This window comes from Coregonus clupeaformis, chromosome 23 (genome assembly GCF_020615455.1).
Source record: "Coregonus clupeaformis isolate EN_2021a chromosome 23, ASM2061545v1, whole genome shotgun sequence".
In the NCBI taxonomy this organism is placed as follows: Eukaryota; Metazoa; Chordata; class Actinopteri; order Salmoniformes; family Salmonidae; genus Coregonus; species Coregonus clupeaformis.
In genome coordinates, this window is record NC_059214.1 from 14325335 (window position 1) to 14340246 (window position 14912).

General features: G+C 40.2%; 1 protein-coding gene across 2 annotated transcripts in view; it reads left to right on the forward strand.

Moving 5' to 3' along the window:
- The window catches only part of LOC121536639 (inactive dipeptidyl peptidase 10-like), a 346281-nt gene that overhangs the window by 276204 nt on the left and 55165 nt on the right, over positions 1–14912 (forward strand). For both annotated transcript variants that reach the window (XM_041844048.2, XM_041844049.2), the window contains exons 6-8: positions 4305–4357; positions 4709–4790; positions 8320–8440. In XM_041844048.2, the coding sequence (XP_041699982.2) occupies positions 4305–4357; positions 4709–4790; positions 8320–8440 (256 nt within the window). The remainder of the gene's footprint in view (positions 1–4304; positions 4358–4708; positions 4791–8319; positions 8441–14912) is intronic.

The following is a 14912-nucleotide window of genomic DNA, read 5'->3' on the forward strand; positions in this document are numbered from 1 at the left end:
TTGTTTTTGATTAAATCACCATGCTGACCGCAAAGATCATTGTGCCCATGTGAGCTTCTCAGCTCTTGAAGAGATGTGGGGAGTGGAAACAATTTGAAACATTTGGAAATTATCCTCTAACTGTACACCTCATATGGAAACTGAGAGTTGATATTAGCCATTTTTATCATGATATACAGAGTAGGAAATGTAATCAAAGCAAGAGATGAGGAGCACCTCAGAGAGAGCGAGACGGTCAAAGTTGTATCCCACAAGCAGTTATTTTTTTTGGTGCCAAAGGTCAATGTGTGTTTGGAAGTAAAACTCCAACTGGAGGGAGTCAATAGGGTTCAAGTAAAAGTCACAGTGTCCATTCCTCTTTTTGTAAACAGTAATTTGCCTTCCCAGGGAACACGAGTCTGTGGTTCTGCTGTTGATATTTCACAAAAGCTCATTACATCCTGTTCCAAATGCTTACCTTGAATTTGTTTTAAAGAGACAACACATCTAAACGCTCGGGTGTTTTTCTTCCTAGCAAAGGATGTGTTTTCACAGAGGTTTAACCCCTACCTGCGTCTCTGTTCCTCAGCAGCTAATAGCAACAGAGGCAGAGGAGACATTTGTCAAAGCCATCGGAGGTATACTCTCCACCCTCCCCTCACTCTGACATCACTCATCTTGGCTTGTCAACACTATTTCAGGAGTGAGGAGTGATCGCTCATCAATCTCGCCACTATAACAGCTCCCACTGCCATCCGTCGTTGCCATCGTTGCCACCTCCATCAAGCCCTTCCGCCGTCCTCAGGCGCTATGCATAATTCACTGTGGCGAAGTGCGTTTTTCCGAGTGAAGAAGACCTTTTTAATTTGAGCTATCCATCCTCTGCCGTGGCATCCCTTTTTAAGACTCCTGTCTGCTCAAACATATATATATATATGTTATTCTCCAAGTATATGCTATTCTGCAAATCACGTAAAAATGTATCTGATGATTTAGGAATATGTACATAGGATGGTGCCTTCATTGATCATGTCCCCGCTTATGAATATTGGGGCATCTGGATTGATGAAAGCTATCTTTCAAAAAGCATGTTGATGAGTTAGTTAAGAAATTAAGAATTAAAATTGGCTTATTTTAGGAATAGGTCATGCCTTTCATTAAATAGCAGAAAACAAATAATTCAGTTGACATTCATACCGGTTATAGACTATGGGGATATTGACTATATGAATGCAGCTGCCACTGTATTGAAGCCATTAGCACACTATGTTTTATCACAGGCGATAGGTTCAGTACACATCACTGCATTCTGTATCAGAAAGTAGGCTGACCCTCTTTGAAGTATTGTAGATCTATGCTTTGCAGTCTTTTTGTTTATAAAGCCCTCCTGCATAAACTTCCACCATACCTTACTCCATTGTTAAATTATAGACTTACAGTGGGTATAGAAAGTGAACACCCCTTTCAAAATGTTCACCATTTGTTGCCTTACAGCCTGAAATGAAAACACATAAAAAAATTTACACACAGTAACCCACAATATCCAAGTAAAATACAAAAATCTAAAAAACTCTGAAAATGAATTACAAGTAAAACAGTAAAATACCCTATTTGGATAAGTGAACACCCCCTCCCCCCTTAGAATTGAAATTGCAAACTTGTTGAGGTATAACCAACCACCATCCAGATCAAAAATCAAGCTAGTTGGCTTCCATCTGTGATCAATTGTAGTGACTTTGATTAGTTCAGAATAAAAGCAGTTGTTCATAGAGGACTCCACTGCTCATTAGTGCAATTCAATGCAAAGAATCCACTATGGGCGGAAAGGTACTTTCAAAAGATCTACGAGATAAAGGCACAAGTCAGGGGCAGGATATAAAAAGATTTCAAAGGCTTTGTCTATCCCTCGGAGCACAGTTAAGACCATTATTAAGAAGTGGAAGGTGTATGGCACCACCCAGACCCTGCATAGATCAGGCCGTCCCTCCAAACTGGATGACCGGGCAAGGAGGAGACTGATCAGAGAGGCTACCAAGAAGCCAATGGCAACTTTGAAGGAGCTACAGGCCTTTATGACAAAGACTGGTCAATCTGTGTATGTGACCACAATATCACAAGCGCTCCATAAATCTGGCCTCAATGGGAGGGTGGCAAGAAAAAAAACATTACTCAAAAAAAGCCACATCAAGTCTCGTTTGAGCTTTGCCAAAAAGGACGTTGTAGATTCCGAGGCCGAGTGGGAAAAGGTGCTGTGGTCAGATGAGACCAAAATTGAACTTTTTGGACTGAACGCAAAATGATATGTCTGGTGAAAACCCAATACATCTTTCCACCCAAAGAACACCATGCCTACAGTAAAGCACGGTGGTGGCAGCATCCTGTTGTGGGGGTGTTTCTCTTCAGCAGGGACTGGAGCACTTGTCAGGATAGAAGGTAAAAATGGACAGTGCAAAATACCGACAGATTCTTGAGGAGAACCTGCAGCCCTCTGCCAGGAAGTTGAAAATGGGAAGTTCACGTTTCAACATGTGAATGACCCAAAGCACACTGCCAAAGCAACCGCACAGTGGCTGAAGAACAAGAAGGTAAATGTCCTTGAGTGGCCTAGTCAGAGCCCCGACCTAAATCCCATCAAGAATATGTGGAATGACTTGAAGAGTGCAGTCCATGAGCGGTCACCATGCAATTTGACTGAGCTTAAACAATTCTGCAATGAAGAATGGACAAATATTGCACGTTCTAGGTGTGCAATGTTAGTAGAGACAATTAAAGAGACTCATGGCTTGGTTCCACCAAGTATTAACTCAGGGGGGTGTTCACTTATCCAAATAGGGTATTTTACTGTTTAATTTTAATTAATTTTCAGAGTTTTTTAGAATTTTTTTTTCACTTGGATATTGTGGGTTACTGTGTGTAAATAAAGCTGGAAAAAGTCTGATTTTATGTGTTTTCATTTCAGGCTGTAAGGCAACAAAAGGTGAACATTTTGAAAGGGGTGGTCACTTTCTATACCCACTGTATACACCCCATCATTTTTTTTTTTTCTTTACCTTTTAAAGCACTTGAAAATGGGAGGAATTGGTGCCTCTGGGGCATTTCAGATGGCTGTTAGGGGACCCTTTTACTCAAGAATGTGTCTGTTTTTTATGATTGTGTTTTGTTTTTCATGTACAGTGCCTTCAGAAAGTATTCATACCGCTTGACTTATTCCACATTTTGTTGTGTTACAGCCTGAAATCAAAATGGATTAAAATGTTGTTGTTTTTATCACCGATCTACACACACTACCCCAAAGCAAAGTGAAAACATTTCTTTACAAATGTTAGCAAATTTATTGAAAATGAATTACAGAAATATGTAATTTACATAAGTATTCACACCCCTGAGCCAATACATGTTAGACTCACCTTCCACAGGGATTACAGCTGTGAGTCTTTCTGGGTAAGTCTCTAAGAACTTTACACACCTGGATTGTACCATATTTGCACAATATACAGAGATGAGGTAGTCATTCAAAAATCATGTTAAACACTTTTATTGCACACTGAGTCCATGCAACTTATTATGTGATATTTTTACTCCTGAACTTAATTAGGCTTGCCATAACAAAGTGGTTAAATACTTATTGACTCAAGATATTTCAGCTTTTCATGTTTAATTAATTTATAAAAATGTCTAAAAACATAGTTACACTTTCACATTTTGGGGTATTGTGTGTAGGCCAGTCACACAAAATCTCTATTTAATCCATTTTAAATTCAGGCTGTAACACAACAAAATCAGGGGAAAGTATTTATCTTCACAGTTTGCAATGCAACTGCCATACAGTACAATAACACTGCTGTCAGAGAATGTTTCTTGGTCTATAGTTGAACTGTGTGGAGCATGTCATCATTATGAAACACTGCAACATTGAGGCTGTTTCCTTCCCCGTCTATGGTCTGAATGCTATTATCATGTCAGGCACAGCTTCTCTAAGGGAATCCAGACAGATTTACTCACACCCCAGTCCGTTTGAGTGCTTTGCCTCTCTCTCTCTCTCTCTCTCTCTCTCTCTCTCATACTCCCAGGCTCCCAGGCTTTCAGACCCAAAGTCATGGGGGTTCCATGATCGGTTCCTCAGATGGAATTAAAATGTCTCATCTCGCAGCTGTCACCCATGCAAATCGCATTGTCCACACAATCTATTTGTGAAAACCACTACTGGTCTATTCTGTTCGATGCCTTTCTCTGCCTGTTTTTATGATGTCGTTATCAGCCAAGCTGCCTCCATCGTTAATGTTTCATCCAGTAATCGCCTCTTTCTTTTCTCTCTTTTGTTCTAGGTTTACCGGCATTCATACATGGCCTCATATAGCATTTATAACATTCACACAAGGTATGTTTCATGTGCTTGTTTACCATGTGTTTGTTTACTTGTCCAGACAATCTCTTCTAAGGCAGTTTAGCTCAGGTGGATGCTAAGAGCCTGGTGAATCCACAACAAACAATGAAATTCAATATTTTGTTAGTCATGACCTTTTAAATGTCAATATTTATGATAAAACAATGTTTTTAAGTGGAGTTCTATGGGGCCTTGTTTACATTTGAGTAATTTAGCAAATGCTCTTATCCAGAGCGACTTACAGTTAGAGTTACCGGTCTATCCCGAAGTTAAAGGTGCATCTTTGTAAATGCCTTCCACTGCTCTAGGTAGAAGTCTTACTGGTTACTTACTGTTGTTTTTCAGGGAGGTATGGGAGTTGGACCCTCCGGAGGTGCTGAACTCTGTTCTGCAGTACGCTGCATGGGGAGTACAGGGCCAGCAACTGGTAAGTCAAAGACAAGTTGGCCACTCCTACATGCAACCCTTCCATATCACACCTGTTACCATTGGGAATAATGCAACAGTCATATTTTGTGATTTTTCCGGTTAAAGTCACAATCCTATATCACATGACATTTGAATATTACTCCAACTAGGAAGTTTGCATTTCTTGGCGTGATGGCTAACGTATTGGGTTGATAGTCGGTAGACCCAGGTTTGAGTCCCAGGCGGGGCTACCCCCCGAACTTGCAATATTCTGCATGTACACACCCCAGTGTTGAAAGTAACTGAGTATAGTCCTTGCCTACTGAGGGTTATGTCAGCTATTTGTTTTGTAGTTTTTGGGTGCATCTTGAATAAACTACAAAAATGTTGCTTTAACAAGTGTTGCCCGTGGCCTGTAATGTATGTACAAAGGAATAGGAGCAGTTGGTTTGCCCAGGATCAACAGTGAAAAAAATATTTTTTATTTTTTATTTTTGAAATGCTGTTATTTCTTGGTTTAGCCTTCGGGATGATTTTCTTTCCTCTTCGTCATGTAATTGCTTTGTTTGATTTAATTGTTCTCCAATTGAATCCCTGCATGGAGTGCATTTTGAACTTTTAATTAGGCTGTGCTTTGATTATGCTGCGGTTGAAAGTGAATCATGTTTCTCATTAAAGTGGTAACAATAGAGTACATGAACATTTATGTTTGAGTGAATAAAAAAATTACATTAAATGTAAAGCCAGAATGTATAGATAATATCCACTCCGTCTCCTGTATTGGCTTAGAAGGTCAACCAAGTTACCTGGCCTTTAAAACATTTGCATCTAATAATTACTTTGATCTCTTTAGTCACAAAACAATGCTGTGGACATTCAAACATGTTGACAGCTTTCAGTCAGATTATTTGAGAACATGATATTTGATCAACATGACAATCGGTAGTGAAATGCCAAGCACACCTGAAACAACCTATACTAATGTGACATTCAGTATGCCATGTAAATGTGGACCATTTCCTCCAAGCCTGACTATTTCTCTCAAATCTGCTAATTTTGTAGTGCTTTGTAGTGAAGCCACAGAGCAGGATTAACTACAGTGCCAAGATGGCTAACTCGCTGGGCAGTGGTCATAGTGGCAGCAGGGTCCTTCTACCCCAGCCCCATCTCCTTTGGAAGGCTTCTTTGAAGCTTCTTCGTACAGCTGCTCCGACACCGTTCTGATAGGCTCACCTGTGTTGGATCCCACTTCTGACACCAAATGTTATGAAGTTGGGGGTCATGTGGAATTCAAACCCGATGCCATCCATTTGGATGGTGGGTGCACAATTGTAACAACAGCGCCAAGAAGGTTAATGTATTTGGCTGAAATCATGGGGAAACTAATGGTAGGGTCATTATGGTATCAACCAAAATCCCACCAAAAATGTGATGCAATAAAACAGCCACTCGAACCAAGAACCCAGAACCCTATCAGTCTAATTCTGGGAAAGTGAGATCCAACATGCACTTGAACTAAAACAAGAGCCAGCCTTTCTGAAACCAACTATCAAAGCACAGCATTCTAAGCAGGTTGATGTGGAATGTCAAACGACTCTCGCATTGTACTCCAGTTCGTTTTCGAAATAGAGAATCATTCAAATTAGATGACAATACCTTTTCATTTGTTTTTCATTAGACAGATGGGGCACCTTTTGTGGACAGCTAACAGGCTTAAGTATTACAGGCTTCTTGTCTGCAATTGCAACATTCGGTGTGGTTTATTTTGCCGTAAATCAAACTCACCTCCATTAGAGGGCCATTACGGTGATGAGGGATGAGGCAGACAGATATCCAGGGATTCGGGGCTCTCGAGTAGCATAAGCTCCATCGTTAGCCACAATTGTATCTTATGAATACATGACACTGCTAATATATATTGGATGGGATGCCAGTTCTGTGAGTTGTTTTGTTGTGTAGACTAGATATTAAATTGACAGCATCCTTAAAGTGAACTAGCTGTCAACACAAACTCAAGCTCAAAACATCCAAAAACATACATATAAATGTTATGATAGCACTTCCTCATAACCAAACCTGTCATAGCCAATGTATTTCCTAACTGAAAATCCTACCCCATCTCAGGACAGCTAGTTCCAGTCTTTATTGAAGTAGATGGTGCATTGATGTTGAAACTGTTGAAACTGTTCAAGACATTGCTGTTTAAAGCAGCTCTTTTAGCTGAATCCTGTACCACACACACTGCCTTCTGGAGCGATTTAGGAAGGTTGCCGCTACTCAATGCCTTTGATATAACAGCAGGGCCTGCAGAGCCTGAGACGGGGTCAGCTCAGCTCCGTGACCGAGTGACTACATAACGGTGCTTTATGTAAGTCTGGCTGATGCAGACAGCTGGCTGACTGGGAAACGTTGGATGGTTCTGGGAAAAGAAAGGCAGCTGAGGCTAAGGAATTGGTTGCTAATTTCAACACAGGTCTATGTAACACAGGTCATTTAGGTTGTTAATGGAATTGGACGTTAGGTTTCTGGAATTTCTCTGGACAGGGGGGATTCCTTGCCTTCAGGGTGAGACTTGAATAAGACCTGAATTGAAAATGTGTTGTTATTTCCCCCTTTTCGTGAATTTCAACATATCTGCTAATTTGACTGGGTGCCCTAGGTGATATACAATATTCATATTTCTCTCTCTGTGTTCAAAACTGAATTATTGTTAAAAGTTGAAATTTCATTGACTTTCACATTTCAGACCTGTAGAGGTCATGCCAAAGTTAAATGTTAAATGAAATGTGATATGTCAGTGATTACTTTTCTGATCTCCTTGTGTGTCCTTGTGCCCACAGATCTATCAGTTCCAGGAAATCCCACACAGAAAAATATGAAATTCACTACTTTTATTAATCTGCTTGCTCTACCCTCATATTTAGTTTCACATAGAAGTGTTTCACATTTCTATGTTAAGCATGACCTTTCAGGACAACCAGAGCTACAAGTAGAACACAATTTGACATAAACAGTTCCATTTATGAGTTTTATTGCCAAATGTCAATAGAAAAATGTAAAGCTAATCAAGCTAAATCTTGATTAAAAAAAATGAATTTATAAGAATGCTGTAAGTACAGAAATTGTTTGCTCAGTGAGAAATGAATATCCAACTAGTCAGTGACAACTGTGTGGAGTTTGGAGTTTGTGACCGGAATTATGTGAGCTTATTACAGTACTATAGACACTATGTCCTGGGATTTCCTATGATGGTGTGGCTTGTGAGCGTCATAGAGTCACAGCTTTTCATAGATGGGTCATACATTTTGTAGCTCAAACCGTTCTGACTTTGCAGACATTTTTGTGAGAAGAAGCGTTTCACAAACACAGCTCTAGCTCAGCCCCCGTTAATCACACAGAATAATGGTTGGTATCAGCGGATGCAGAAGAAATAGACAAATCCAAAAACCCAAATCTGTAGCTCAAAGACACAATGTTTAAAAGGGGTTAAAACACACATATGTCAGTGATGACTTTCCTGATCTCCTTGTGTGTCCTTGTGCACACAGATCTACATATTTGAGAACAATATTTACTACCAATCAGATGTGAAGAGCAACTCCCTCAGACTGACATCTTCTGGAAAGGAAGGGGTCATCTTCAATGGGATCGCTGACTGGCTGTACGAGGGTAGGTATTAGCATTTACTTAAATAGACTGTACAACTAAAGTCCTTTTAGAAATGTGGCAGTTGTTCACCAAAGGTGGCATCACTGTCACAAATCCTATGGAGAAAATTGAGAAATGGTGCCATATGATTCATTTTAGAATATAATATTTGTGACAGTTTATTTGAAAGTGTGGGCAGAACTCGCTAACACCTACACATGCAACACAACATCTAACAATAGCAAACTGGTATCATGAAAGCATAATCACTGTCACAATTCCTTTTAATAAAACAGAGAAAATGTTGCCATATAATTGGTATTAGTATGGAATATGTGTGACAGTTTATTTGAAAGTGTGGGCAGAACTTGCTAACACCTACACATGCAACACAACATCTTACATTTGCAAACACTGCCTGCTAGGCACACCACATAAATTCAACGTGGAAATGGGGTGAATAATTATGCACGCTCAAGTTTTCTGCTTTTTTGTCTTATTTCTTGTTTGTTTCACAAGAAAAAATATTTTGCATCTTCAAAGTTGTAGGCTTGTTGTGTAAATCAAATGATACAAACCCCCCAAAAAATCCATTTAAATTCCAGGTTGTAAGGCAACAAAATAGGAAAAATGCCAAGGGGGGTAAATACTTTCGCAAGCCACTGTAGATCAACTCTCCAGTAGGAGGTGCTGCCCACCCTATAGCTTTTTTTCTGATAGTGGATATAACGTTGAAGATTTTACATTTTTTCAAAGGTACAATTTCAACATATTTTATACAAGGTTTGTATATGCTGAAAATTGGTTACATTAGCTAGGTTTCCATCCAACTGGCGACAGATTTCATGTGAATATTCTAAATTCTGCATTAAAAAAAATATGCATATTTTCCCAACAGTGGTGTTTCCACCAAACTGACTTATTGCGTTTAAAAATCAGTGTTTGATGACGTAATGCACACAAAAGGTACTTTTTCGTTTAAGTTTTCATGCATGGTTTCCCTAGTAGTGGGAGAACCACACATCATCTCATTGAGTGACTCCAACAAAGGCATTTCCACCACCATTTCTCAGATAATTAATTTTACCAACACAAAAAGAACCCACCATGTCGAACGAACAAATTATCTGTCGGCATTTATAAAATTGCACCGAAACTTCCTGTTTCCATCACAGCTGTCATGATTTTTTATACGGTATGACTTTACTCGCATATAAACTGTGGATGGAAATGTGGTTATTGATGACATAATTCCTTGGTTGAAATTTCACTCTCAAAACAACAGTTAACATTGTTTACTTTTTTCAAATCCAATATATTTTCCATGTAGATTCCATGTCACAATACGATGACGAATTACGTTGAAACAACGTTGATTCAAACAGTTTGTGCCCAGTGGGTGGTATCATGGAAGCATTATTATTATGAGTTCTTCATAGCTACAATATTGCCAATAGTATTTCATGTAACTCAAGGTATTTGTGACTGAGTAAACACAGTGGAGGGATGTTCAGCAATTCTAACATGTCTCATGTTTTTCTGATGATAATTAGTCAAACACAGTGGGGGAGTCAAACTGCACCTTCTAATGACTTTTTCAATTTCCCATCAGCTGCACAATAGATAAATTAATGAAATTCTAAATTAGTGCCAAATGCCAGTTTATTCCAAAAAATTATTAAATATGAATGTGATCAAATAGTAGATTTGAATAGGGAAGGGTTATTAAGTTTAGTAGAAAGACAGCCCATCACGTTACTCATGAGGAGTGTTGGGATTATTACATTTAAAAAATACATTAACGCGTTACTGTACAATATTACTTTGTGAGGAAAGTAAAACATTATATTACTAATTATATTACGTTGCATTACTTTCATGAAAGAAAACCTCAAAATCTCACAATTTGTTTGACTGTCACGGGGAGCAAGGCGAGCCGCGCCGCTCTACCTTTCATCTGTGGCGCTGCTTTTCTGTGCAAGTCTACAAGTGCTCCGCTATATATGGGCAGCTTAATTAGCATATACAGTGAGGGAAAAAAGTATTTGATCCCCTGCTGATTTTGTACGTTTGCCCACTGACAAAGACATGATCAGTCTATAATTTTAATGGTAGGTTTATTTGAACAGTGAGAGACAGAATAACAACAACAAAATCCAGGAAAACGCATGTCAAATATGTTATGAATTGATTTGCATTTTAATGAGGGAAATAAGTATTTGACCCCTCTGCAAAACATGACTTAGTACTTGGTGGCAAAACCCTTGTTGGCAATCACAGAGGTCAGACTTTTCTTATAGTTGGCCACCAGGTTTGCACACATCTCAGGAGGGATTTTGTTCCACTCCTCTTTGCAGATCTTCTCCAAGTCATTAAGGTTTCGAGGCTGACGTTTGGCAACTCGAACCTTCAGCTCCCTCCACAGATTTTCTATGGGATTAAGGTCTGGAGACAGGCTAGGCCACTCCAGGACCTTAATGTGCTTCTTCTTGAGCCACTCCTTTGTTGCCTTGGCCGTGTGTTTTGGGTCATTGTCATGCTGGAATACCCATCCACGACCCATTTTCAATGCCCTGGCTGAGGGAAGGAGGTTCTCACCCAAGATTTGACGGTACATGGCCCCGTCCATCGTCCCTTTGATGCGGTGAAGTTGTCCTGTCCCCTTAGCAGAAAAACACCCCCAAAGCATAATGTTTCCACCTCCATGTTTGACGGTGGGGATGGTGTTCTTGGGGTCATAGGTAGCATTCCTCCTCCTCCAAACACGGCGAGTTGAGTTGATGCCAAAGAGCTCGATTTTGGTCTCATATGACCACAACACTTTCACCCAGTTCTCCTCTGAATCATTCAGATGTTCATTGGCAAACTTCAGACGGCCCTGTATATGTGCTTTCTTGAGCAGGGGGGACCTTGCGGGCGCTGCAGGATTTCAGTCCTTCACGGCGTAGTGTGTTACCAATTGTTTTCTTGGTGACTATGGTCCCAGCTGCCTTGAAATAATTGACATGATCCTCCTGTGTAGTTCTGGGCTGATTCCTCACCGTTCTCATGATCATTGCAACTCCACGAGGTGAGATCTTGCATGGAGCCCCAGGCCGAGGGAGATCGACAGTTATTTTGTGTTTCTTCCATTTGTGAATAATCGCACCAACTGTTGTCACCTTCTCACCAAGCTGCTTGGCGATGGTCTTGTAGCCCATTCCAGCCTTGCGTAGGTCTACAATCTTGTCCCTGACATCCTTGGAGAGCTGTTTGGTCTTGGCCATGGTGGAGAGTTTGGAATCTGATTGATTGATCGCTTCTGTGGACAGGTGTCTTTTATACAGGAATAAACTGAGATTAGGAGCACTCCCTTTAAGAGTGTGCTCCTAATCTCAGTTCGTTACCTGTATAAAAGACACCTCGGAGCCAGAAATCTTTCTGATTGAGAGGGGGTCAAATACTTATTTCCCTCATTAAAATGCAAATCAATTTATAAAATTTTTGACATGAGTTTTTCTGGATTTTTTTGATGTTATTCTGTCTCTCACTGTTCAAATAAACCTACCATTAAAATTATAGACTGATAATTTCTTTGTCAGTGGGCAAACGTACAAAATCAGCAGGGGATCAAATACTTTTTTCCCTCACTGTATACTGTAAGCCAAACATTTGTACAGATTTCCTATCTTTTTAATCAAAATCTTTCTCTCGAGACTCCAGTTCTGGTTATAGACCCATAGAGATGTGCTCTATGTAGGGCACACTTGCCACTAGACGGGATAGCCCTCTATGGGCTTTGCTATCACAGAAACAATCAATGGCAAAGATCAGAGGTGCGCCCTCTATACATTTCCATGGACAGTAGCTGTCATGACATTTCTCCAAACAGCCTTTCTCCGCTCTCTCCAAATGAGGAAACAAGTCGAGGTTGGATCATGGAAACACACGGCTGGTAGAGATATGATTCTGAAAGTAACGCAAGCGTTGTTTGACAAAGTAACTGTAAAAATATTACCCAATTTGAAAAAGTAACATGTTACTTTACTCAGATACTCATAAAATAAATCTGATTATGTAACGCATTACCCCCAACACTGCTCAGGAGAAATCCAATTATACACAGATTATGGAAGTGTTTCTGCAAGCAGTCACTTTAACTGTGCAATTGCATATATTATTTGTTCATTATTCCATGTACCTTTGTGTGAAAAATTATCGTCATTCTATGTTGTGTGGGTATTTTTGCCTTGATATGGATATTTAGGGTCAAGTTTGCACCAGTTTTTTCCCCCAGCAATGTGTAAAACACCAAAAGTAAACCCATAACATGAGACCTGTGATGAGGTGATTTGGAAGGAGTCAGGCGCAGGAGCGTAAATCACAGAATAACAGGATTTATTCTGAAACACAGAGTTAGTTACTCAGTAATGCGTCAAAACACTCCAGTGCGCAAAACAGGTGCACTGGAAAATACAAGGCACACGGGGAAATATCCTGGCCATACAAAATACACGGAGCTCCACCGAGCTTCTCTATCCTCCACAATAAACAATCACACACAAAGACAAGGGGGCAGAGGGAACACTTACACGGGTACTGATGAGGGGATATGAACCAGGTGTGTGTAATAAACAAGACAAAACAAATGGAATGATGAGATGAGGAGCGGCAGTGGCTAAAAGGCCGGTGACGACGAACGCCGAAGCCTGCCCGAACAAGGAGAGGTGGCAGCTTTGGAGGAAGTTGTGACAAGACCGTGTTTATTTACCGTTTACCTTTGTTTTTGTTCTTTCTCTTGACCTTTATTTGACCTTTTTGTTATTTCATCAATGTTTTAATATCCTTTTGAAAATACAGGTGCAAAGTAAACTTGGCACTTAGCCTATTTTAGTTCGAAGCTTCATATGATACGGTGTGTTACTTATTGTTTTCCTATAACCATACCTCTGGGAAAACAATTGATATTCTTTTATGTTTTATCTGTATGAACTACACTTTTTTCCTGCATAAACATTGCGATTTTCATGGTAATATGACAGTCTCTATGACAACCTATCATTCCTTCGTTTGTCTATTTTCATCTCTCTGACAATGTGAACTAACATGTTAATGTCTTTCTCTCTCTCTCTCTCTCTCTCTCTCTCTCTCTCTCTCTCTCTCTCTCTCTCTCTCTCTCTCTGCGAGCATCTATTTTGAGATATGCAAATGCCTCTTAATCAGACCTAATTAACATCTCTATTGTGTGACCTTACGTTGTCACAGACCCTTGAGTGCCGTTAACTGCACTCAAATATCATACTTGCGAACTTCATGCTTGAGTTGTATTTTTGAACACACTATGGATATACAGGTAAAAGTCAGTAAATTAGAATATTTTGAAAAACTTGATTTATTTCAGTAATTGCATTCAAAAGGTGTAACTTGTACATTATATTTATTCATTGCACACAGACTGATGCATTCAAATGTTTATTTCATTTAATTTTGATGATTTGAAGTGGCAACAAATGAAAATCCAAAATTCCGTGTGTCACAAAATTAGAATATTGTGTAAGGGTTACATTTTGAAGACACCTGGTGCCACAAACTAATCAGCTGATTAACTCAAAACACCTGCAAAGGGCTTTAAATGGTCTCTCAGTCCAGTTCTGAAGCCTACACAAACATGGGGAAGACTTCAGATTTGACAGCTGTCCAAAAGGCGACCATCGACACATTGCACAAGGAGGGAAAGACACAAAAGGTTATTGCAGAAGAGGCTGGCTGTTCTCAGAGCTCTGTGTCCAAACACATTAATAGAGAGGCAAAGGGAAGGAAAAACTGTGGTCAGAAAAAGTGTACAAGCGATAGGGATCACCGCGCCTAGTCAAGATTGTGAAAAAAACCCATTCAAAAATGTGGGGGAGATTCACAAGGAGTGGACAGCTGCTGGAGTCAGGGCTTCAAGATCCACCACCAAGAGACGCTTGAAAGACATGGGTTTCAACTGCCGCATACCTTGTGTCAAGCCACTGTTGACCAAGAAACAGCGCGAAAAGCGTCTCACCTGGGCTAAGGAAAAAAAGAGCTGGACTGCTGCTGAGTGGTCTAAAGTCATGTTTTCTGACGAAAGCAAATTTTGCATTTCCTTTGGAAATCGAGGTCCCAGAGTCTGGAGGAAGACAGGAGAGGCACAGGATCCACGTTGCCTGAAGTCTAGTGTAAAGTTTCCACCATCAGTGATGGTTTGGGGTGCCATGTCATCTGCTGGTGTCGGTCCACTCTGTTTCCTGAGATCCAGGGTCAACGCAGCCGTCTACCAGCAAGTTTTAGAGCACTTCATGCTTCCTGCTGCTGACCTGCTCTATGGAGATGGAGATTTCAGGTTCCAACAGGACTTGGCGCCTGCACACAGCGCAAAATCTACCCGTGCCTGGTTTACGGACCATGGTATTTCTGTTCTAAATTGGCCAGCCAACTCCCCTGACCTTAGCCCCATAGAAAATCTGTGGGGTATTGTGAAAAGGAAGAT